The 27,302-nt window shown below is 35.0% G+C and overlaps 3 protein-coding genes across 3 annotated transcripts in view; all 3 read right to left on the bottom strand.

The window, feature by feature from the left end:
• LOC126701870 (germin-like protein subfamily T member 2) lies at nucleotides 1–987 on the bottom strand. The gene has a single exon (XM_050400294.1). It carries the CDS (start codon nucleotides 898–900, stop codon nucleotides 232–234), a length of 669 nt encoding a protein of 222 aa, XP_050256251.1. The 5' UTR covers nucleotides 901–987; the 3' UTR covers nucleotides 1–231.
• LOC126701868 (germin-like protein subfamily T member 2) lies at nucleotides 1–17,153 on the bottom strand. Its single transcript, XM_050400292.1, has 2 exons — nucleotides 16,381–17,153; nucleotides 1–211 (listed from the first exon to the last, which is right to left on the bottom strand). The coding sequence occupies exon 1, from the start codon at nucleotides 17,067–17,069 to the stop codon at nucleotides 16,401–16,403; it is 669 nt and encodes a 222-aa protein (XP_050256249.1). The 5' UTR covers nucleotides 17,070–17,153; the 3' UTR covers nucleotides 1–211; nucleotides 16,381–16,400.
• LOC126701869 (germin-like protein subfamily T member 2) overlaps nucleotides 16,166–27,302 on the bottom strand; it is a 20,179-nt gene continuing 9,042 nt past the window's right edge. The window contains exon 2 of the mRNA XM_050400293.1: nucleotides 16,166–16,304. The gene's annotated coding sequence lies outside the window, so the exon portion shown is untranslated. The remainder of the gene's footprint in view (nucleotides 16,305–27,302) is intronic.

Genomic DNA, 27,302 nt, shown 5'->3' on the forward strand with positions numbered 1-27,302 from the left:
TACTTCAACTCACAGGTGAAACATTTATGATAAAATTCATCAATAAACATTACAACATAGGTATCATAAAATCAATCAATAACAATACAATTTTTTATAAAATCAATCAATAATCAAAACAACATACACTGATAACCTGAATAACACAGCCCAACAAAGGGAGGCAGGTAATCTCAAAAGTATTATTACACAATCTTCAAATCAAAGGGACCTTATCAGGAAGGCCATGGCTTAAGAACCAAATTTGGATTTAATGCTATTGACAACAGCATCGTCTACTTGGAACGCCTGAGTTAACACTTCATTAGGCATTGGGGGTTGTGAACCAAAGAGAGTTGTTGAGGAAATCACAACCCCTGGCATTTGACTATTGAAAGAAGTGAAGACAATACCTTTCCCGTTTCCAACATTCTTTTGGAAGTGTACAAGTCCCCTAGGAATGACAAAGACCTCTCCGGCAGTCAAAACCTTAGAGTAATACACATTGGAAGTTGTCACAAACCCCACAAGTATGCTCCCTTCAACAACCAAACCCATCTCAGTTGCACGAGGGTGAGTGTGTGGTGGATTAAGTCCTCCAGGGCCAAAGTCTACACGGTTCATTGAAATCCCAAGAGTGTTAACAGCAGGAAATGCAAGGACGTTTGCAGGAGTGACACTGGAGTTTAAGTTTGATGTGTTAGTGACACCCTCTTTGCTCAGATCAAAGAAAAAATCACTTGCATTAACTTTTGAGGCAGGTATGCAAGGAAATCCGTTGATTGATATGGATGCATTCAAATCTGCAACACAAAAGTCCTGTAACGAATCAGGGTCAGCTGATAGGGAAGGCACCGGGAGAAGCAGTAACATTAGAAGGCAAGATAGCAGGTAGAGGGGTGAGTTTGATGATTTCATCATGGCTGCTAGAAACGCCTGTTTTTTAGAGAGTACAAGATTGCAAAAGATAAGTTTTTGGTTGGTTTTGTGGTTGAAGAATGAAGATCACGGTTCTATATATAGCTCTCTTTCTATGTGAAAACCTCAATAGCCTTCTTAGTTTTGCTGATGCAGAGACATAGGAAGTGACACAAGCAGCAACAAAGTCCACTGAAGATGGCGGGCTGTCGTCAAAATATCTTTTAAATTTATTAGCAAATCGTGTCCCTCTTGGAAACTGTCAAGGACCAATTAGCTTTGATAGAGATAGCAAAATGGAAAATCTTTGTTATTTTCTAAATCTTTTTCATGGTCTAGAACATTTCTCTATTTTTGACAGTGTCAGATGAATATCACAATAATTTAAAATAGTCTTTTTAACTAATCTTAAAGTAGATGGCAGTAAAGGAACAATTCAATAACTTAATGAAAAGGGTTTTATTATGACATGAATGTGAATGGGCCCTAGTTCTTTTGCAGTCTCATTTCATTGACTCGTTCAACCTTGAGCCTCTTTTCAATGAGCAGTAACTACACGATTGTGTGTTTCCTAAGAAGTTCTATGCAGATACATCATGGTTTGTCATCTGTGAAAGTTACCAGCTTTCCCTGAACAACTACGGTTTTTCATTTATTAGGCTTAATCCATACCCCTTGGAGCTGCGTAGCTCAGTTGAACAAATCAATGCGATTATCCGTTGTTTATTTTTGACTTGCGAAGGTCCAAATATTTCAAGGTTTGGTAGCAGCGTCCATTGCGTCAGAATTCATACCAGAAGGCAGTTGATTCTTCAAATCATATGTGTAATCCAATTTCAACACATGCCATATTTACTTTCAGACTATGGATCACATTGAATAATGTTTTATTTATGAGAAAATTTGTGGACAATGTTTGTGCCACAAATGTGGTTGATTGTGAGTGATAGATAAGAAACAGGGTGTTTATGTGAAAGTGATAGACAATCATTTACAGTTGATAACATCAGAGCTATAACAAAAAGCTATGAAACAAAAGTTGTGATTCTAGAATAACTCTTTATTTATTTATTTTTGAGAAATAACTATTATTTATTAGTGCTACATGTCAAATTAAGTAATTTCACCCAAGCATTTAGTTAGATACATAGGATAAAAAAATTAACGGAATGTACTAATGACATAAAGTATAATGTCATCAATATAGTTTAGGGGGAAACAACTTTGGATAGTTTAAGGATGAAAACTGAACTTCATGTCAATTTTTAGATTGAAAACAATATTTTGTTAAAAAGAACCTCTACGATGTATGCAATACATTTTCCCATCACACTATAAAGTAAATTATTATCAAAATATACTTTGCTCATTCATTTTAGTTTTTACTCTCTAAAAAGAATTTATTGTTTCCCTGTGAATTAGTAATAAAAGGGGCTAGATTTTGGTGCAATGGCAAGTGCTATTTGCCTAACTAATATGTTGTCGGTTCGAGCATGAGAATCAGTTTCTCTGAAATTGAGGATGCGGCTCTCTACCAATCACCTCTCTTAGGCCTCAGAAAAGTGAGAACCTCAAGCATTGAATATTTCATTTTCCTGATGTCGGTTACTACAAGAAATTCTATTAGGCGTAGATGTTTTCTTCTAGTGCAAGGCCATAGTATAAACGTTTGGAATGATCCTTGGATCCTGTGCCTACAAGAATCCTCTTCCAACTTCCCTAACACAAGAAAATGTGATTTGGTCGGAGAGAGATCTCCACTCTTTTTTGCCAAGTCCATATATTGGGCTGATAAACAGCACAGATTCAATAATTGTCATACCATCGTTTGGAAATACTTATGGCAAAGCATATTCCATGAAAGGTTAAAAATGTTGATGCTTCTTGTTACCCCTAAAAGCAGGATTAGTGAAAAGATCGGGAGGGAAGAAGACACATCAGCACATGGTATTCATGTGGTATAATGGCAGAATTGAGGTTTTTAAGTTGTGATGTTATTCTCCAAAACAAAAACAAAAAAATGAAAAAGTGATGTGGTAAGATTAGTGTGGTTTAGATCAGTTTTGGGCCAAAGATAAACAAGGTTGGTGTAGACTCAAGTCTTGGTCTGATTAAGGCTTCTGTATCCCAGATAGTGTGTTATTACAAGGAGGGCTTTCCAAAGATCAAACTCTTCTTATAGTGGCTATGAGTCTGTGACCATGAACACGATTTGAAAATTCAGAAATAAATTGATGCTAACAAGTGAGCCTCTCAATCTTGATGGTTTGATTCAATAAATTCATTTGGACTATCAGAGATTCGAAGCCAAGGCCCCTAAACCCCAACTTTGCATGCAAATTTCTAGACAAGTCTAGTGGGAAAGAGCACCTTACTCTTGTTGGAAAGCAAATGTTGATGCTTCTTGTTAGATGGTGAAGTGCATGTTGCGATAATGGTGATGAATTATGCAGGTGAATTCTTGAAAGCATAAGGTGAAAAGAATCTCATTTGTCTTTGCTCTAGTCAATATTCAACTCAATAAGAGAAAATCTCTTGTAATCTATATATATCCAACAGCTAAAATGTAGTATTTATTGTTGCTACGCTCCTGTTGAACCACATCAGTGGTCAGATCATCTACCTATTTCTCATTTCTCTCCACTACTTCCAACAATTATTTCTCTTTTACCTTTTCATCTCTCCACTACTCTCAACCTTAATGTCACTTTTCATCTATCTATTCCTCTTCCTTTTATTTTGGCTCTTCTTATTCCCATTCTATTACTATAAGTATGTCATTCTCTCTCCATTTCTATACATATTTTCCCACACGAAAAGGTTAATACTCTCTCTCTCTCTCATGTTTTATTTTTGTGTAAATTTTTTTTTATATCTCTACTTTCGATTGAAGAATTTATGTGTTCTTTAGAATTTTACTTTGGGTTGATGCAATTTGGTTTTTGTGTTTTTAAGTTATCATCTTCTCTCTTTTTTGTGATTGTTAAATGTTATTGTATTACATATCAAGATAGTTTACAAGAATATAATGTTATTCTATTATATAGCATGGCTTGGATAATTTGGTGGTTGACTTATGACTATATTTTTTTATTTAGATACTTCCTCTTCTCATTTTATTTTCTACTAGCCACGAACTCACGTGTTGCGCATGATAATTATTTTTATGGTGGTTTTGTTAAATTTATTTTTACAATTTAAACTTATCTGATAATGAGTAATGTATTTCGTAATTATATTTTTATTTATTATAAGAACAATCATAAATGTAATATAGGAACAATCCAAAGCACCAAAAAAACGTAAATTAAAAAAAAAAAAAAACTTAACAATGATTAATTGAACCAATATTAGGATAAACTTTTGTTTTTGATAATCTATTAAGGTTATTTTCTTTGTAGAAATTATAATTTCAGCCGCTCAAAACATATTATCAAATAAACAATTATTAGCAAAATCTAAGAATTAAATTGCTATACATGCACTATTATAAAATAATAATAATAAAAATAAAATTGCAAAAGTTAAAATTTGTCACCTATCCGATTATTTTTCGTTTGGCTAACCTTTGCTTTTCTTTAAATAAATGGCATTATAGAGTACTTCTAATACAACTATTAAGAGTACTTTGTCCACCACAAAGGATTAGAAAATAAACAAAAATTAGTAAAGTCTCATAGTTTAACATCTAAATTGAGCACTATAAAAAATCAAGCTATATAACAGAATAAATATCAAATTATCCAAATCATGCTATGTTATAGAATAATATTATATTTTTATATGCTATATTTAATTCTTTAGAACGCAATAGGATAACATTTAACAATCAAAGAGAATAAAAAATAAATAAATAAAAACAACCACAATTTAAAAAGCAAAACTAAATAGTATTTAACCCAAAATAGAGTTTTAAAGAATATAAAAAATTATCAACCTAAAGTAGAGATGCAAGAAAAATAAAAAAAAAATCCACCAAAAAATTTAGAGAGAGAGAGAGGGAGAGAGAGAGGGAACCTTTTTTTTATGAGGGAAAACTATGCATAGAATAGAAGAGACAGTGACAAATTTATAGTAAGAGGATGTGAATAAGAAGAGACAAAAATAGAGGAAGATGAAAGAAAAGAGAAAGAACAATATTAATGTAGAGGGTAGTGGGGAGATGAAAAGGTAAGGGAGGGAGAAAGATTGAAGAAGTAGTGGGGAGATGAAATGGTAAGGGAGAGAGAGAGGTTGGAGAAGTGTAAATATTAAGAAAAAAATGTTAAAAAACAATTATAAGAAAATTGGAAGAAAAAAAAAACAACAAACAAAAAACAAAAAAGATAGGGTTGGGCTTGAAATTGAAAAGGCTCACACAAAAAAACAAAAAAGGCTTACACAAAACCCTAAATTTGAACTGAAAAGGTTTTGGGTTGAGCTTGATAATGAAACTAAATAAATAAGAGGTGGGCTAAATTAATTATACAGATTTATTATAGGGTGATAGTGGAAGTAAATAAATAAGTAGTGGGCTGCATTTATAGGGCTGAAAATTATAAAAACCATTTTAAAATTGTAGGACAAATTATATTTTAAAAAAGAAAAGAAAAAAAAGAATGATGTGGCAGTTGATGTGACGCAACATGAGAGCAGCAGCATTAAACATTACGCTTCAGCTTTTAGTAATATATAGATTTATCTCCCGAAAATGGTGATTATTCTCTCTCTCTCTCTCTCTCTCTCTCTCTCTCTCTCTCTCTCTCTCTCTCTCTCTCTCTCTCTCTCTCTCTATATATATATATATATACATATATAAAGAACTAGCATTCTTATTGAGACTAATTCGCATAGAGAAGAAAATAGATTTATGAATGAAATCAAATATGCAGTATTTAAAAACAAAAAATATTCGATTATTGGGTAAAAATCAAGGTAGAAATTAAGTATTGGGTCGAATGCTTCTTTGGTGTCAAGGTAATAGTTATGAATAGTCATCAACTCTTGGGAAAGGGTAGAAGAATGAGACCTATTATGGGGTATACAATGCATTACAGACATATGATCATTATGATTTTTTATTTTAACATAATACTTAGTTATTTTGGAAGTGAGATTTTGATTTTATATCAAAATAAAATCATGGCCATGTATTTGAATGTGTCTATCAACTATTAAAACTGCCCTAGATGAATATGTTTAGACAATATTTTTGTTTTAATTTTTCATTAATTTATTATTTAGTTATAACATTAAAACTAAAGTAGATGAATATGTAAAGTTAAAATTGGCTGAGATGAATTTGTAAAGCTAATATATTTATATATTTAGTATTATCAAAAAATTAAAAGTAAAAAATAAATAATAAAAAGAATAATGATGTGGCGAATGAGAAGGCTCAACAAGAGTGTAGAACCAAAAATGCGATATAAAGATCCAGTTAAAGACAATTAAATCTTAATAAATGAAAGGGTCTATAGTAAAAATAAAAAACAAAAACAAAAAAAATTTGTTTGATCACGTTCTCTTTATGTTGTTAGACAAATTATTTTCTTTCATTCAATAGGTGAAGTGTTCAATTTTAGACATAAATTCTACTTTTTTCATACATACTATTTTAATATTAAATTTATAATATGATATAGTCTCCTAGGAATGTCTAAAAATATGTAATTTCAATCTCATGTATCTATATTAGTAAACAAAATTCAATCAATAGTTCAAAACTACTTCTACGATAAGAGAAATTATAAATATAATAATCTCATTTCAAGAGAATGAAAATTTTTGTTGAATTAAAATGAATTGACCCCTCTAGCAAATTAATTAATTACCCAAGTTAATTAATTAGTCAAATTACATGCAATAGCGTGGTAGCACAAACAAATTACCAAATAACTAAATGCAGCGAAAATTAAATTTGATACAGGTGATTTGTTTGCGAATGGAGAAAACCACTAAGACAAAACCCCACCGGGTGAATTTAAGGTCACTACTCCCGAAAATCCACTATTACCAATCACAAGAAATTATAAGTAAAAGGAATCCCAGTACCCAATACCAACCTACAGTTGAACCCTTACCCTAATACCCAATTGAACTTGTATTGTTGCAGCAATCTCTCTGTTCAATGCACGAATCCCAGTACGTGACTAACACACCAACTTGAGGAAGATGTTGACTGCAAAGTTCTTCAGCTCGTCAACAATGAAGATCAGGAAGTTCTTAGGCCACAAAACCCTTGGCATAAAGACGCAGTAGCAGAGAATATGATGAACTAAAGCAAATTCTGTCTCTGGTCACAATATGCATGGATTATTCTTTTGCAACATCTTGCATCACTTTGTAACGGCTCTTAAAATAATCTTTATATATGTCTAGGGTTATGAGAAAAGAAACCCTACACAAATACTCAAGGATATGTGTGTAATCAGATCTAGAAATCCTAATTTCGTAATTATCAACAGATATAGCTTGTGTCAAGCTTCTGTCGAGTTTCAGCAGTAATTCTCGATAGAAAGGATTCTGTTGAGACTTCTGTCGAGCTTTAATGCACATCACTTCCTTTACTTGTTTCTTGGTCAGATTTGCATAATTTCAATACTAAACTTGAACACTTGTTTCTTGAAGTACTAAATCCATCCTAGATCTATCCAATTACAAGTAAAGTGCGTTTTGTCAAAGGATTAGCCCATTACATAAATATGTCCCTAACAATCTCCCCCTTTGGCAATCCGTAACAAAACCATAACAAACAAATGAACCATGAGAGGAGTCTTAAATCACTAAACTCATAATCACTTGTTGAAAAACAAAATAAATCTAACCCTAACATAAACTCTTGAAAAACTTTGCAAGAAGAGAGTTCATGGCATGGTAGACTTTCACAATCTGTCTTTTGAAACGCTTAAACAAAACTCATCAAGGCATCATGTGTGAAACAGAAATACAGATTGCATAAATAAAGAAACATGTGTATAAAGAGAGAAAAAAAACAACACATATAGAGATAGGTGAAGAAAAACATACATCATCATATATATGAAAAGAGAAGTACAATGTATGTCATAAATAAATGGTCACAAGACCAATATACAAGAGGTTAATGTAAAGAAAGAAAAGAAAAAATACATATAAACCTTACTACATCCCTCAAAAGATATACACACTCCTCCTAACAAAAAAGGTCCTATACTAACTCTACCCCGAAGTACAAGACTACTCTCAAACCCAAAACTACTCCCCCTTTTTGTCACGAGTGATAAAGGGTAAGTCACTGAGATGTCGTCATCTAGTCATCACCGGAAAAGCTAGCATCCTTATCCACATCATCACCAACATTGTCATCCTCATCAGCCAAAGCCTCTGGAGAAAGAGATGGAGAAGCAGCAAAACCACCAAGGCGAGCGTGTCAACGGGCAATGCGACTGACTCGGGTGTTAATCTGACACATCTCATCTGTGAGATAGTCAAGATGTCCACCAAAGTTAGCCTCCATCCACTGAAGCTATGCCATGATGGCTTCTAGGGTCACACTAGCTGTCGAAGAAGGAGCAGAGGTGGAAGGAGTCGAAGAAGAGTGAGGAACAACAAAAGCTGCAGGATCGGTCGTTTCCATTCGTGGCCGCTTCGGTCAAAGTTGGGCCTCGCTCCACCGAACATAACCAGCGCTGATGGCACCCATGGTGGTGAAGTAAGGAGAATCTGGAATAGGAATGGAGAAGTGTCGAAGGATACGTGTGATAGCCAAAGGAAAGATGAGCTTATCACTGTAGCTGTATCCTGATACACATCGAGGATAGATGTGATGAAATGAGAAGGGAAGTCAATAGAGAGGTCCTCAAGAAGAGACAAAAGAAAGCAAGCACAAGGCTCAATGATAGAGTTATAGTGAGACAAAGGAGTAAGAGTAAATGTCATCACCAAGTTAAGGAACCTCGGGCCTTTGGCAAAACCCAAGCATAGGGTGTTTTGTTTACCACCCCATATGAAAGGTGTCTCACAAAAGTGAGATAGAAGCTCATCTCTTGACACAATCCAAAGATGCTCACAATCGGGGTAGTCAAGATGTGCTACTTGCGGAACATGTAGTACCTCGAATATAAGATCCGGAGTGACGACGATACGTGTACATCGGAATGCCGTGGCAAAACGAGGTACAAAGGTATTGATACTGTGCATATTGGAGTAAAATTTCTGTATAAACATGATGGGACACCTCATGGGTCTCTTAAGTAGAGATTCCTAACCTCGAATCCGAATGACAGAGGGGAGAAGAGTGTCGGAAAATTCTGACAAAATAACACGGCGCTCCAAATGAACGCCACGTTTCTGAAAGTTCTTCAAGAAGTCCTTTCAGGCCTTCTCATCATGGAACCGAACATGGAAAGGAGGGATAGGATCAAAAGAAGAAGACCCGAAACCAAGAGGATTCTGAGGCGGAGTGGATTTATGCGCTTTGGGTGCCATGACGCGGTCTATCTGCAAGAGAGAGAGAGAGAGAAGGAAAATACCAGAGCACAATCACAACCAGAAACTAAGAAAGGAAAGAAAAGATACGTATGCATGAAATATGCATGAACATGTGACGTGCAAAATTTAAAGCATCATGGGTAGAACCCAATCCAAACCTACCAGTACACAATCAACAATAATCAAACACACATCTAAAATGCATGAAACATTGTTATAATGCAACGAGAATGCAATGGATGAACATATAACATTAAAACAACACAACCCAACCTAAAAATTCACAAAAATCTCAAAAACCCTAAAAATTTGTCAAAAACCCAAAACCTAGGTCTAAAATGTATGAATGCATGTAAAATGAGTGTTTAAGAACACTAACCAAGTGATTAAGGCTTGAACAAGGCCAAAAATCACATGGGTAGAGAGATTTTTGTGAGAAAAGAGTGTTTTGGGCTAGAGAGAAAAGATTATGTCGAGAGAGAAGTGAAAAAATGAGATTTGATATTCACCTCTGCTTTAAATATAAAACACAGCTCAATGGATCGAGGTATCTATCGAGATTTGTTGAGCATTAAATCTTGACAGAAATGAATCTATCGAGGTGCTGTTAAGAATCTGTCGACGGTAAAATCACCTCGATGGATTAAGAATCTGTCGAGAAGCTATCGGCCAGACAAAGAGCTCAAAAAATTGGCTCGATGGATCGAAGAAGCTGTCAAGAATCTATCGAGGAGAAACCCAAAAGTCTCGATGGATCGAGATTCCGTCAAGATCCATTGAGAAAAGGAGAAAGAAGGGCTCGATAGAAGTGAATCTGTCAAGGATCTATCGAGAAATTGTTGAGCTTGAAGAAAGAAGGTTTTTCAAAGAAGGGAAAAATGCATATAGATGAAAGCAACAAGCAAGCAACTCAACCAAAGATCCAATCAATATAATAAGCTCTCAAAACATCTCTCAACATATATGCAAAGCATTCATAGATCCAAAACACACACACGCACTAAACCAGTCTATCCAATTTTATATTTCAAAAACAAGTTAAGACAGTTTAGTGAGCATATATTAACACCTGTATTCCTTATGATGGCCAAATCACATTGTACCTGTACATGTATCAAAAGTAGCAAAGAGTTTGTGTGTTATGTATGAAAACATAGTAAGACTGCATAAGTGTCTCATATTATGAAGATTTGAGACTAGAGAGAATCAAATACACTCACACACAATCATAACTGTTTGATGGGGACTATCACCTTCGAGATACATCCTATAACTCCCACATCTCCTAGAAACATGCTTGCAACCATTTTTAAAAGCATTTTGATTCTTTTTGCTTTTATTTTTCTTTGCATATTTTCTTTTTGAACAAATCATGCATGGGCATATAAGAGAGAAAAGAAATACCCAATTATGTAAGCCAAAACATCACAATTTTGCTATACTGAAGCACACAAATGTTATACATGATTGGCGGGCTTTAGTGGTGAGATGGTTATTTATGCCTTTCTCTTAGGATTTTCTAGTGCTTCCCGTCAAAAAGAGTGATATAAGTGTTAAATATAGAAGATTACTTAATCATACTCATCATAAAACGAGCCATAAAGCTCACTTGCTTAGTTGTGCATTGAGATGCTCATCTAGGCTACCAAAGATACAAAGTTTAGAAAACTTTGTTTCAATGAGCATTCAAGGTACACAAGTAGCAATATACACATACACACACTGTTTTTGTATTTTTTTTTCAATTTTTCAAATTTTTTTTTTATGAAAAACAAATAAAGCAAAAACTAAAAACAACCAAAACAAAACAAGAAGGAAAAAACACACAAAGCATAAAACTAGACTAACTCAAGACAAGAAAGCAAAACACACAAGTAATGCATAACCATAAGGGGAGAGAGAAAAAGTGACTGAATCACTTTGAGCCTTTTTCTTTCCACACCTTGGAAGAACATTTCCTTTGCGTGAACCTATGATCCGGAGGTAAGGGAGAAGAATTGAAATCGTTCAAGTTCGAAAGGAACATGAGGGCCTTAAGAAGATCTCCAAGAGGAGCAAAAAATTATGGAAACTGATTCTGGTTTCTAGACGTGAGCATAATATTGCTTTTTGAGTGACTAACCACTTGTAGCAATTTGGACGAGTATGCCCTAAAGCTCTACAGTGATGACAGAAATACGGCTTCTTTTGTTGAGACTTTTTATTGTTTTCCCTTTTTGTCCTAGGGTTTCTAGCCTCTTTCTTTTCAACCTTAAGGGGTGCTCCTAAAATAGATTTGCCTTTATCTAAGTTCTCACTAGCTATTTCAGTTTTAGCTTCATCATTCTTAGAATTAACATTATTAGCAGGTGAGGCAAACACAATTGTACTAGATGAGGCAATATTAGGAGAAGAGAAATCATACCCCAAATTGGTTTTATCAGAGTCAGCTTTCTAAAAGCCTAGCATCTCATTGAGCTTTGCATTGGAAGTCCTCTCCAATTGAGTTCTAACCTGAAATAGTTCCGCTTCAAGCTTCTTTGTTCTTTCAGAAAGGAAGTTGTTCTCGAACCACAAAACTCCAATGGTTTGATTTGCTTCATCAACCTTTGTAGAGAGCTCCTTTTGATCTAGCTCCATATCACTCAACTTCTTGGTAGCCAGCCTATACAATTTCTCATGCTTCTCGGAAACCTTGTACAACTTAGCATAGGCGGTATGGATGTCATCTTGATTGTCCATTTTCTCAAATTTCGATTCCACCAAGTCCTTTTTTCATCTACTGCTTCTACGATCACCTCAGTAGGATCCACTGTGGTAGTGAAGGCACTTAAGATTCCCCTGTCATCACTGTCATCTGACTCAATCTCAGGCTCAGTGTCACTCAAGGTAGCAGCAAGAGCCTTGCTTTTCCCAATTGACTTGAGATATGTTAGACATTCTTGTTTCATGTGTCCAAAACCTTGACATCCGAAGCATTTTGGTTCAGAGGGAATAGTGTACTGACCAACATCCTTAACATCCTTCTTTCCTCTGTCTTGGCTTTTGAATTGAGAAGAACTGGATTGCTTGCAGTCCTTATCAAATCCTTTCGCATTGGAATTCTTCATGAACTTCTTGAACTGCCTAGTAATGTAGAACTTCATCTTGGAATCTTCATCATCTGAAGACTCATCAGTCTCGTTACTTTTGGCCTTCAGTGCCATGCTCTTACTTTTGTTTCCTTTCCCAATTCTAGTCAAACTCAATTCATAAGTTTGCAAGTTGCCAACCAACTCTGTCAAAGGAATTTTGTCAATGTCCTTTGATTCTTCAATGGCAGTGATCTTGGCATAGAATCTCTTAGGCAGAGATCTGAGCACCTTTCTCATAATCTTGGGTTCAGGAATCTATTCTCCAAGATTAAATGTTGAGTTGACTATGTCCTTCAGTTTGGCATAGAACTTATCGAATGACTCATCCTCCTCCATCTTAATCTCCTCAAAGCTTGTAGTAAGCCTTTGGAGCTTAGAATCCTTGACGACTTTAGTTCCTTCATAGGTAGTCTAAAGAATGGTCCACGCTTCTTTAGCAGTTTCAGTTAAGGATATTTTCTTGAACTCCTCATTGGTCACTGCATTGAATAGGGCATTCAATGCTCTGCTGTTGAAGTTTGCCGCTTTGATCTTGGCCTCATCCCAATCAGCCAGTACTTCCTTTGGCTTAGTCCAGCCAATCTCCACAGCTTGCCACACCTTCTCATCTAAAGACTGCAAGAAAACTCTCATGCGTACTTTCTAGTATGCATAGTTAGTGCCATCAAATAAATGAGATATAATAAGAGATTGTCCTCTATTCATGACAAATAGGGGTCAATGAATCACACAGCAAAGATTAAACCTAATCAGAGTGTACATGTACCACTTGTTGGGTTAAAATGAATTGACCCCTTTGGCAAATTAATTAATTACCCAAGTTAATTAATTAGTCAAATTACATGCAATAGCGTTGTAGCACAAACAAATCACCAAATAACTAAATGTAGCGGAAATTAAATTTGACACAGGTGATTTGTTTACAAATGGAGAAAACCACAAAGGCAAAACCCCATCGGGTGAATTTTAGATCATCACTCCTAAGAATCCACTATTATCAATCACAAATAGTTACAAGTAAAAGGAATCCCAATACCCAATACCAACCTATAGTTGAACCCTTACCCCAATACCCAATTGGACAATACTAAACTTGAACACTTGTTTCTTGAAGTACTAAACTCATCCTAGATCTACCCAATTACAAGTAAAATACGTTTTGTCAAAGGATTAGCCAATTACATAAATATATCCCTAACAATTTTGAGTAATATATTTGAAACTCAAACAGTTTAGTTGTACAGGAAAAACAAATTAGGAAACTATAACGCACAATAACATAATTTATCAAAAATTGACCGCCTAAAAAATGAATAATATCAATCAGACAAATCCGAATAATAAAATGATGATATATTTTTTGATATAGATAAATGAAAAATAATTTTAGAAATTGTTTAATTTTTTGAGAGAACAAATCATTTTCCACAAAATTTAGAGAACAAAATATATATTATACCATAACTAAAATATAATTATCTATTCTCGCGCATCATATAGGTCTACGAGTTGTGCTTCTATAATTCTAAGATAAAGTTATTGGTCTGCCAAAAGTTGAAGAAATGATTTTAAGAATGAGAGAAGCAATAGTAACCTATTAATTTTGTTGAATCATAATTTACACTCACACCTTAATCTGTTTTACTTTCTTATGGCAGTCATCGTTTCTTTGCAACCTCAATAGGTGTGTGTTTCTAATAAATTCATAGAAGTTTTATAAAAAGTGATAAATTGACTTTCTAGACCAAAGTTTTGTATGGCGCAGCTTGAAGCTGCCCTTCACTGTGTTATTAATTTTTTAGATTTATGCCACCACTCCCATATCCTATTTCCTTATATATTCCATTTGGTCTGTTAATGCCATATGTGAATATTTCTGATATGTTGATATGGATCTCAAGTGTGGCTATTTCTAAATAATTGGCTTGACTACAAGAACTCTACACACACGTATTCGTTCACATCTACAATAAAGCCATCCTATGATTAACCCCCCTTTTTTTTTTTGGCAAGCTACCGTTTTTATCCCTAGATATATTAAGAGTTCAATTTCGTTCCAACATTTTGAAAATGGTTGCATGTTACACTTGCTCCCACTTCCCTCAGAGAAATTGATTGATTTCTGTGAAATTCTTTTCAAATTGAGTGAATTTACTTTGATCCTTATTAATACAAGGAATAAAGAGTTCGAAAGGGGGGGAGGGGGGGGGGGGGTGTGGAATTAGTACAACTTTCTGCAGTTAATGTTGACAAGCAGTGGGGAACAAGGTAACTTTGAATTTCGTTAGAACTTTAGCAACTAAATTGACACAATCAGTAGTTTAACGATGAAATTGAACGTTCTCACATAGTTCAGGACCAATATAGGTTGTTTGGCCTATTTTCAATTTTTCCCCCTTCACTTTATTCTTCTTTTTCTGCTTTACTAGTTCTTTCAAGAGCTTCCAACATGTATGTGAGCTTCTGTGTGCAACCATTGGCTTTTGTTATGCATGATTATACCAACTCCTCTCACCATTTGGTGCCACCCTTCGACATGGGTGCACTCTACCACCCAAAATTCATTTATCCCTTTCAATTTGTAATGTTGGCTTGTATTTTATTCCCTAGGACCAAATCATCCATGTCAGTTTTTTCTTACACATTAGTCATTTGGTGGATAGGCTCTTAAGAATTTGCTTTGAATATTATGTTATCCTCTTGTGAAGAGAATATCTTTTTTTTATTATTGTATCAAAGATCCAAAAAGAAGACTTTTGGAATTATATGCTGTATGACTTTTGTAACGAATTGATTTGGTGTTTCAGATTCGTGCACAGTCATTTGATGCTTCTGGAATGATATTTGGATCACAAGCAATGAGGGAATATGCTCAAAGCTCACAACCTGAATGGCTGCATATGCATGTTGGTGGTAGTTTTGAAAGAGCAACATAATCTTGAGTGCGTTAGAAGATTAGAGAAGAATTAGTACTTAATCATTTATAATCAAAGGGCAACTGTGCTGTAGGTTTCTCCATGTCTGATGCTGAAGTGTGTTTCCTAGTCTCTTCTAATGTCCTAAAATTGTAATATGAAATCATATGTAGAAAATGCATTAATATTTTTATTTATCATCTTACTGGATACGCTTTAGTTAATTGTATTAGTAGGCAGAAAGATTCTCCCTAGTCCTAGGTTGATTTAATTCTTAAGCTGTGTAAGCAAAGGACTCTGCTTTCAGGGACTTAGTTGCAAATTCTTATTCATTGTTACAATGTGTTACTAATTGATACAATTTCATGCCAAACTGTGTAATGAGAGAATTTTGCTTTCCAAAGTTTCTCTTTCGTTGTTAAGTATGTTACTAATTAGTACAAATTCGTGTTTCAATAATGGTAATGAAATAAATTCAAATAATGAAAAATTTTGGAGTCATTAAAATGGAACTAATGTTATATGTTACAAAATGAGCAATTGACAAATGCCATAGGAGATGATTTATTTCTTATTTTTTCGAGAGAAGCCATTAAAGCCAATTTGAATCATTACTCTCCACTTAAAATGAAACCAAATGGAAATTAATTTGAGTTATAAATAATCCATGACAATTTGCTGTCAGTATGCAGGGCTTGATACAGGACACTTTTAGATTATAGTATCCGAATTCAGAGCAGAGGTATATTCTTCAAGGTATTTTTTTACAGTAAGGGAGATTCGATTGTGTTATTTAGAAGTCAATACTTCAACTCACAGGTGAAAATTTTTATCATAAAATTCGCCAATAAACATAACAACATAGGCATAATCAAAACAACTAATTTTAAAGAATCAATCAATAATCAAAACAACATACACAAATAACCTGAATAACACAGCCCAACAAAGGGAGGCAGGCAATCTCAAAGAGTATTGTTACACAATCTTCAAATCAAAGGGACCTTATCAGGAAGGCCATGGCTTAAGAACCAAATTTAGATTTTATGCTATTGACAACAGCATCGTCTACTTGGAACGCCTGAGTTAACACTTCATTAGGCATTGGGGGTTGTGAACCAAAGAGAGTTGTTGAGGAAATCACAACCCCTGGCATTTGACTATTGAAAGAAGTGAAGACAATACCTTTCCCGTTTCCAACATTCCTTTGGAAGTGTACAAGTCCCCTAGGAATGACAAAGACCTCTCCCGCAGTCAAAACCTTAGAGTAATACACATTGGAAGTTGTCACAAACCCCACAAGTATGCTCCCTTCAACAACCAAACCCATCTCAGTTGCACGAGGGTGAGAGTGTGGTGGATTGAGTCCTCCAGGGCCAAAGTCTACACGGTTCATTGAAATCCCAAGGGTGTTAACAGCAGGAAATGCAAGGACGTTTGCAGGAGTGACACTGGAGTTTAAGTTTGATGTGTTAGTGACACCCTCTTTGCTCAGATCAAAGAAAAAATCACTTGCATTAACTTTTGAGGCAGGTATGCAAGGAAATCCGTTGATTGATATGGATGCATTCAAATCTGCAACACAAAAGTCCTGTAACGAATCAGGGTCAGCTGATAGGGAAGGCACCGGGAGAAGCAGTAACATTAGAAGGCAAGATAGCAGGTGGAGGGGTGAGTTTGATGATTTCATCATGGCTGCTAGAAACTCCTGTTTTTTTTTGAGAGTACAAGATTGTAAAAGATAAGTTTTTGGTTGGTTTTGTGGTTGAAGAATGAAGATCATGGTTCTATATATAACTCTCTTTCTATGTGAAAACCTCATTAGTCTTCTTAGTTTTGCTGATGCAGAGACATAGGAAGTGACACAAGCAGCAACAAAGTCCACTGAAGATGGCGGGCTGTCGTCAAAATATCTTTTAAATTTATTTGCAAATCGTGTCCCTCTTGGAAACTGTTAAGGATCAAAATGGAAAATCTTAGTTATTTTCTAAAGCTTTTTCATGGTCTAGAACATTTGTCTATTTTTGACAGTGTCAGATGAATAAAAAAAAATTTAAAATAGAGTATTCTCAACTAATCTTGAAGTAGATGGCTGTAAGGGAACAATTCAATAACTTAATGTGAATGGGGCCCTGGTTCTTTTGCAGTTTCAATTCATTGACTCCTTCAACCTTGAGCCTCTTTTCAATGAGCAGTAACTACATGATTGTGTGTTTCCTAAGAAGTTCCATGCTGATACAGGCAGATACATCATGGTTTGTCATCTGTGAAAGTTTCCACTTTCCATGAACAACTACGGTTTTCCATTTATTAGGTTTAATCCATACCCCTTGGAGCTGCGTAGCTCAGTTGAACAAATCAATGCAATTATCCGTTGTTTATTTTGACTTGCGAAGGTCCAAATGATTCAAGGTTATGTAGCAGCGTCCATTGCATCAGAATTCATGCCAGAAGGCACTTGCTTCTTCAAATCATGTGTAATCCAATTTCAACACATGCCATATTTACTTTCAGACTATGGATCACATTGAGTAATGTTTAATTTATTTATCTATGAGAAAATTTGTGGACAATGTTTGTGTCACAGATGTGGTTGACTGATAGATAAAAAGTGGGGCATTTGTGTGAAAGTGATAGACAATCATTTACAGTAGATAACATCAAAGCTATGTCGAAAAGTTATAAAGCAAAAGTTATGATCCTAGAATAACTCTTTATTTATTTATTTATTTATTTATTTTTGAGAAATAACTATTTATTTATTAGTGCTGCACGTCATATTAAGTAATTTCACCCAAGCATTTTGTTAGATATATAGGATAAAAAATTAACGGAATGTACTAATGACAAAAAGTATAATGTTTTCAATAGTTTAGGGGGAAATTTTTTTTGGATAGTTTAAGGATGAAAATTGAACTTCATGTCAATTTTTAGACTGAAAACAATATTTTGTTAAAAAGAATCTCTACAATGTATGCAATACATTTTCCCGTCACACTATAAAGTAAAATTATTATCATAATATACTTTGCTCATTCATTTTTGTTTTTACTCTCTAAAAAGAATTTCTTGTTTCCCTGTGAATTAGTAATAAAAGGGGCTAGATTTTGGTGCAATGGCAAGTGCTATTTGCCCAACTTATATGTTGTCGGTTCGAGCATGAGAATCAGTTTCTCTAAAATTGAGGATGCAGCTCTCTACCAATCACCTCTCTTAGGCTTCAGAAAAGTGAGAACCTCAAGCATTGAATATGTCATTATTCTGATGTCGGTTACTACAAGAAATTCTATTAGGCGTAGATGTTTTCTTGTAAGGCAACGCCATAGTATAAACGTTTGGAATGATCCTTGGATCCTGTGCCTACAAGAATCCTCTCCCAACTTCCCTTACACAAGAAAATGTGATTTGGTCGGAGAGAGATCTCCACTCTTTTTTGTCAAGCCCATATATTGGGCTGATAAACAGCACAGATTCAATAATTGTCATACCATCGTTTGGAAATCCTTATGGCAAAGCATATTCCATGAAAGGTTAAAAATGTTGATGCTTCTTGTTACCCCTAAAAGCAGGATTAGTGAAAAGATCGGGAGGGAAGAAGACACATCAGCACATGGTATTCATGTGGTAGAAAGGCAGAATTGAGGTTCATTTGTTTTTAAGTTGTGATGTTATTCTCCAAAAAAAAAAAATGAAAAAGTGATGTGGTAAGATTAGTGTGGTTTAGATCAGTTTTGGGCCAAAGATAAACAAGGTTGGTGTAGACTCAAGTCTTGGTCTGATTAAGGCTTCTGTATCCCAGATAGTGTGTTATTACAAGGAGGACTTTCCAAAGATCAAACTCTTCTTATAGTGGCTGTGAGTCTGTGACCATGAACACGATTTGGAAATTCAGAAATAAATTGATGCTAACAAGTGAGCCTCTCAATCTTGATGGTTTTATTCAATAAATTCATTTGGACTATCAGAGATTCGAAGCCAAGACCCCTAAACCCCAACTTTGCATGCAAATTTCTAGACAAGTCTAGTGGGAAAGAGCTCCTTACTCTTGTTGGAAAGCAAATGTTGATGCTTCTTGTTAGATGGTAAAGTGCATGTTGCGATAATGGTGATGAATTATGCAGGTGAATTCTTGAAAGCATTAGGTGAAAAGAATCTCATTTGTCTTTGCTTTAGTCAACATTCAACTCAATAAGAGAAAATCTCTTGTAATCTATATATACCCAAAAGCTAAAGCGTCGCGTTTATTATTACTACGTTCCTGTTGAACTACATCAGTGGCCACATCATCTACTTATTTCTCATTTCTTTCCACTACTTCCAACAATTATTTCTCTTTTACCTTTTCATCTCTCCACTACTCTCAACCTTAATGTCACTCTTCATCTATCCATTCCTCTTCCTTTTATTTTGGTTCTTCTTATCCCCATTCTATTACTATAAGTTTTGGTTCTTCTTATCCCCATTCTATTACTATAAGTATGTCATTCTCTCTCCATTTCTATACATATTTTCCCACACGAAAAAGGTTAATACTCTCTCTCTCTCTCTCTCTCTCTCTCTCATGTTTTATTTTTGTGTGAATTTTTTTTATATCTCTACTTTCAATTGAAGTATTTATGTGTTCTTTAGAATTTTACTTTGGGTTGATGCAATTTGGTTTTTGTGTTTTTAAGTTATTATCTTCTCTCTTTTTTGTGATTGTTAAATGTTATTGTATTACATATAAAGATAGTTTACAAGAATATAATGTTATTCTATTGTATAGCATGGCTTGGATAATTTGGTGTTTGACTTATGACTATATTTTTTTATTTTGACGCTTCTTCTTCTCATTTTATTTTCTATTTGTCTCCCGAAAATGGTGATTATTCTCTCTCTCTCTCTCTCTCTCTCTCTCTCTCTCTCTCTCTCTCTCTCTCTCTCTCTCTCTCTCTCTCTCTCTCTCTCTATATATATATATATACATACATATATAAAGAACTAGCATTCTTATTGAGACTAATTCTCATAGAGAAGAAAATAGATTTATGAATGGAATCAAATATGCAATATTTAAAAACAAAAATATTCGATTATTGGGTAAAAATCAATATACTTCTAATGTCAAAGCGAGATTAACTAGGAGAGAAATAAAGTATTGGGTCGAACACTTCTTTGGTGTCAAGGTAATAGTTATGAATAGTTATCAACTCTTAGGAAAAGGTAGAAGAATGAGACCTATAATGGGATATACAATGCATTACAAACATATGATCATTATGATTTTTTATTTTAATATAATACTTAGTTATTTTGGAAGTGAGATTTTGGTTTTATATCAAAATAAAACCATGGCTATGTATTTGAATGTGTATATCAACTATTAAAACCGCCCTAGATGAATATGTTTAGACAATATTTTTGTTTCAATTTTTCATTAATTTATTATTTAGTTATAACTTTAAAACTAAAGTAGATGAATATGTAAAGTTAAAACTGCTTGAGATGAATTTGTAAAGCTAATATATTTATATATTTAGTATTATCAAAAAATTAAAAGTAAAAAATAAGTAATAAAAAGAATAATGATGTGGCGAATGAGAAGGCTCAACAAGAGTGTAGAACCAAAAATGCGATATGAAGATCCAGTTAAAGACAATTAAATCTTAATAAATGAAAGGGTCTATAGTAAAAAAAAAAAAAAAAATTGTTTGATCACGTTCTCTTTATGTTGTTAAACAAATTATTTTCTTTCATTCAATAGGTGAAGTGTTCAATTTTAGACATAAATTCTACATTTTTCCTACATATTATTTTAAATATTAAATTTATAATATGATATAGTCTCCTAGGAATGTCTAAAAAATATGTAATTTCAATCTCATGTATCTATATTAGTAAACAAAATTCAATCAATAGTTCGAAGCTACTTCTACGATAAGAGAAACTATAAATATAATAATCTATTTTCAAGAGAATGAAAATTTTTGTTGAATTAAAATGAATTGACCCCTTTGGAAAATTAATTAATTACCCAAGTTAATTAATTAGTCAAATTACATGCAATAGTATGGTAGCACAAACAAATTACCAAATAACTAAATGCAGCGAAAATTAAATTTGACACAGGATATTTGTTTACAAATGGAGAAAACCACCGTGACAAAACCCCACCAGGTGAATTTAAGGTCACCACTCTCAAGAATCCACTATTATCAATCACAAGTGATTACAAGTAAAAGGAATCCCAGTACCCAATACCAATCTACAGTTGAACCCTTACCCCGATACCCAATTGGATTTGTATTGTTGCAGCAATCTCTCCGTTCAATGCACGAATCACAGTACGTGACTAACCAATGATGCACGGATCCTAGTACATGACTGACACACCAACTTGAGGAAGATGTTGCCTGCAAAGTTCTTCAGCTCATCAACAATGAAGATTAGGAAACGCTTAGGCCACAAAACCCTTGGCGTAAAGACATAGTAGCTTCTACAGAGAATATGATGAACTAAAGCAAATTCTGTCTCCGGTCAAAATATGCATGGATTATTCTTTTGCAACATCTTGTATCACTTTGTGACGACTCTTAAAATAATATTTATATATGTCTAGGGTTATGAGAAAAGAAACCCTACACAAATACTCAAGGATATGTGTGTAATTAGATTTGGAAATCCTAATTTTGTAATTCTCGATAGATACAGCTTGTGTCAAGCTTCTGTCGAGCTTCAGCAATAATTCTCGATAGAAAGGATTCTGTCGAGCATTAATGAATAGCACTTCCTTTACTTGTTTCTTGGTCAGATTTGCATGGCTTCAATACAAAACTTGAACACTTGTTTCTTAAAGTACTAAACTCATCCTAGATCTACCCAATTATAAGTAAAGTGCATTTTGTCAAAGGATTAGCCAATTACATAAATATGTCCCTAACAATCTCCCCATTTGGCAATCCGTAACAAAACCACAACAAACAAATAAATCATGAGAGGAGTCTTAAATCACTAAACTCATAATCACTTGTTGAAATACAAAATAAATCTAACCCTAACATAAACACTTGAAAAACTTTGCAAGAAGAGAGTTCATGGCATGGTAGACTTTCACAATCTGTCTTTCTGAAACGCTAAACAAAACTCATCAAGGCATCATGTGTGAAACAGAAATACAAATTGCATACGTAAAGAAACATGTGTATAAAGAGAAAAAAGAAACAACACATGTAGAGATAGGTGAAGAAAAAAGTACATCATCATATATATGAAAAGAGAAGTACAATGTATGTCATAAATAAATGGTCACAAGACCAATATACAAGAGGCTAATGTAAAGAAAGAAAAGAAAAAATACATGTAAATCTCACTACATCCCTCAAAAGATATACACACTCCCCCTAACAAAAAACAGTCCTATACTAACTCTACCCCTTAGTACAAGACTACTCTCAAACCCAAAGCTACTCCCCCTTTTTGTCACGAGTGACAAAGGGTAAGTCACTGAGAGGTCGTCATCTAGTCATCACGGGAAAAGCTAGCATCCTCATCCACATCATCACCAACATCGTCATCCTCATCAGCCGAAGCCTTTGGAGAAGGAGTTGGAGAAGCAGCGAAACCACCAAGGTAAGCGTGTCGACAGGCAATGCGACTGCCTTGGGTGTTAATCTGACACATCTCATCTGTGAGATAGTCAAGATGTCTACCAAAGTCAACCTCCATCCACTAAAGCTGTGCCATGATGGCTTCTAAGGTCACACCAGCTACCGAAGAAGAAGGAACAGAGGTGGACGGAGTTGAAGAAGAGTGAGGAATAGCAAAAGCTATAGGATCGATCGTTTCCAATCGTGGCTGCTTCGGTCGAAGCTGGGCCTCGCTTTATTGAACATAACCAGCGCTGATAACACCCATGGTGGTGAAGTAAGGAGAATCAAGAATAGGAATGGAGAAGTGTCAAAGGATATGCGTGATAGCCAAAGGAAAGATGAGTTTATCACGTGTAGCCGTATCCTGATACACATCAAGGATAGATGTGATGAAATGAGAAGAGAATGCAATAGAGAGGTCCTTAAGAAGAGACAAAAGAAAGCGAGCACAAGGCTCAGTGATAGAATTATAGTGAGACAAAGGAGTAAAAGTAAATGTCATCACCAAGTTAAGGAACCTCGGGCCTTTGGCAAAACCCAAGCATAGGGTGTTTTGTTTACCACCCCATATGAAAGGTGTCTCACAAAAGTGAGATAGAAGCTCATCTCTGGACACAATCCAAAGACGCTCACAACCGGGGTAGTCAAGATGCGCTACTTGCAGAACATGTAGTACCTCGAATATAAGATCTGGAGTGACGACGATACGTGTACATCGGAATGTCGTGGCAAAACGAGGTACAGAGGTATTGATACCGTGTATATTGGAGTAAAATTTCTGTATAAACACGATGGGACACCTCATGGGTCTCTCAAGTAGAGATTCCTAGCCCTGAATCCGAATGACAAAAGGGAGAAGAGTGTCAGAAAATTCTGACAAAATAACATGGCACTCCGGATGAACGCCACGTTTCTGAAAGTTATCCAAGAAGTCCTTTCAGGCCTTCTCATCACAGAACCGAACATGGAGAGGAGGGATAGGATCAGAAGAAGAAGACCCGAAACCAAAAGGATTCTAAGGCGGAGTGGATTTATGCGCTTTGGGTGCTATGACACGGTCTATCTGCAAGAGAGAGAGAAAAAAGAAAAAGACCATAGCACAATCACAACCAGAAACTAAGAAAGGAAAGAAAAGATACGTATGCATGAAATATGCATGAACATGTGACGTGCAAAATTTAAAGCATCATGGGCAGAACCCAATCCAAACCTACCAGCACACAATCAACAATAATCAAACACACATCTAAAATGAATGAAACATTGTTATAATGCAACTAGAATGCAATGCATGAACATATAACATTAAAACAACACAACCCAACCTAAAAATTTCACAAAAATCTCAAAAACCCTAAAAATTTGTCAAAAACCCAAAACCTAGGTCTAAAATGCATGAATGCATGAAAAATGAGTGTTTAAGAACACTTACCAAGTTATTAAGGCTTGAACAAGGCCGAAAATCACATGGGTAGAGAGATTTTAGTGAGAAAAGAGTGTTTTGGGCGAGAGAGAAAAGATTCTATCGAGAGAGAAGTGAAAAAATGAGATTTGATACGTACCTCTACTTTAAATATAAAACATAGCTCGATGGATCGAGGTATCTATCGAGATTTGTCGAGCAATAAATCTCAACAGAAATGAATCTGTCAAGGTGCTGACAAGAATCTGTCAACGGCAAAATCACCTCGATGGATTGAGAATCTGTCGAGAAGCTATCAGCCAGGCAAAGAGCTCAGAAAATTGGCTTGATGGATCGAAGAAGCTGTCGAGAATCTATCGAGGAGAAACCCAAAAGTCTCGATGGATCGAGATTCTGTCAAGATCCATCGAGAAAAGGAGAAAGAAGGGCTCGATAGAGGTGAATCTATTGAGGATCTGTCGAGAAGCTATCAAGCTTGAAGAAAAAAGGTTTTTCAAAGAAGGGAAAAATGCATAAAGATCAAAGCAACAACCAAGCAACTCAACCAAAGATCCAATCAATATAATAAGCTCTCAAAACATCTCTCAACATATATGCAAAGCATTCATAGATCCAAAACACACACACGCACTAAACAAGTCTAACCAATTTTATATTTCAAAAACAAGTTAAGACAGTTTAGTGAGCATATATTAACATCTGTATTCCTTGTGATGGTCAAATCACATTGTACCTGCACATGTATCAAAAGTAGTAAAGAGTTTGCGTGTTATGCGTGAAAACATAGCAAGACTGCATAAGTGTCTCATTTTATGAAGATTTGAGACTAGAGAGAATCAAATACACTCATACACAATCATAACTGCTTGATGGGAACTATCACCTTCGAGATACATCATATAACTCCCACATCTCCTAGAAACGCGCTTGCAACCATATTTAAAAGCATTTTGATTCTTTTTGTTTTTATTTTTCTTTGCATATTTTCTTTTTGAACAAATCATGTATGGGCATATAAGAGAGAAAAGAAATACCCAATTATGTAAGCCAAAACATCACAATGGTGAGATGGTTATTTACGCTTTTCTCTTAGGATTTTCTAGTCCTTCCCGTCAAAAAAGAGTGATATGAGTGTTAAATATAGAAGATTACTTAATCATACTCATTACAAACATGAGCCACAAAGCTCACTTGCTTAATTGCGCATTGAGATGCTCATCTAAGCTACAAAAGATTCAAAGTTTAGAAAACTTTGTTTCAATGGCCATTCAAAGTACACAAGTACCAATATACACATACACACACTGTTTTTGTATTTTTTTTTTTTTTTTTTCAATTTTTTTATGAAAAAAAAATAAAGAAAAAGCTGAAAACAACCAAAACAAAACAAGAAGGAAAAAACACACAAAGCATAAAACTAGACTGACTCAAGACAAGAAAGCAAATCACACAAGTAATGCATAACCATAAGGGGAGAGAGAAAAAGTGACTGAATCACTTTGAGCCTTTTTCTTTCCATGCCTTGGAAGAACATTTCCTTTGCGTGAACGTATGATTCGGATGTAAGGGGGAAGAATTGAAATCGTTCAAGTTCGAAAGGAACATGAGGGCCTTAAGAAGATCTCCAAGAGGAGTAAAAGATGATGGAAACTGATTCTGGTTTCTGGACGAGAGCATAATATTGCTTTTTGAGTTGCTAACCACTTGTAGCAATTTGGACGAGTATGCCCTAAAGCTCCACAGTGATGACAGAAATACGACTTCTTTTGTTGAGACTTTTTACTGTTTTCCCTTTTTGTCCTTAGGTTTTTAGCCTCTTTCTTTTCAACCTTAAAGGGTGCTCCTAAAACAGATTTGTCTTTATCTAAGTTCTCACTAGCTATTTCAGTTTTAGCTTCATCATACTTAGAATTAACATTATTAGCAGGTGAGACAAACACAGTTGTGCTAGATGAGGCAATATTAGGAGAAGAGAAATCATACCCCAAACCGGTTTTATCATAAGCAGCTTCTTGAAAGCTTAGCATCTCATCGAGCTTTGCACTAGAAGTCCTCTCCAATTGAGCTCTAACCTGAAACAGTTCCGCTTCAAGCTTCTTTGTCATTTCAGCAAGGAAGTTATTCTCAAACCACAAAGCTCCAATTGTTTGATTTGCTTCATCAACCTTTGTAGAGATCTCCTTTTAATTTAGCTCCACATCACTCAACTTCTTGGTAGCCAGCCTATACAATTTCTCATGCTTCTCGGAAACCTTGTACAACTTAGTATAGGTTGTATGGATGTCATCTTGATCATCTATTTTCTCAAATTTTGATTCCACCAAGTCCTATTCTTCATCTACTGCTTCTACGATCCCCTCAATAGGATCCACTGTGGTAGTGAAGGCATTTAAGATTCCCTTGTCATAACTGTCATCTTACTCAATCTTAGGCTCGGTGTCACTGAAGGTAGCAGCAAGAGCCTTGCTTTTCCCAATTGACTTGAGATATGTTGGACATTCTTATTTCATGTGTCCAAAACCTTGACATCCGAAGCACTTTGGTTCAGAGGGAATAGTGTATTGACCACCATCCTTAGCATCCTTCTTTCCTCTGTCTTGGCTTTTGAATTGAGAAGAACTGGATTGCTTGCAGTCCTTATCAAATCCTTTCGCATTGGAATTCTTCATGAACTTCTTGAATTGCTTAGTAACGTAGAACTTCATCATGGAATCTTCATCATCTGAAGACTCATCAGTCTCATTACTTTTGGCCTTCAGTGCCATGCTCTTACTTTTGTTTCCTTTCCTAATTCTAGTCAAACCCAATTCATAAGTTTGCAAGTTGCCAACCAACTCCGTCAAAGGAATTTTGTCAATGTCCTTTGATTCTTTAA

This window comes from Quercus robur, chromosome 10 (genome assembly GCF_932294415.1).
Source record: "Quercus robur chromosome 10, dhQueRobu3.1, whole genome shotgun sequence".
In the NCBI taxonomy this organism is placed as follows: Eukaryota; Viridiplantae; Streptophyta; class Magnoliopsida; order Fagales; family Fagaceae; genus Quercus; species Quercus robur.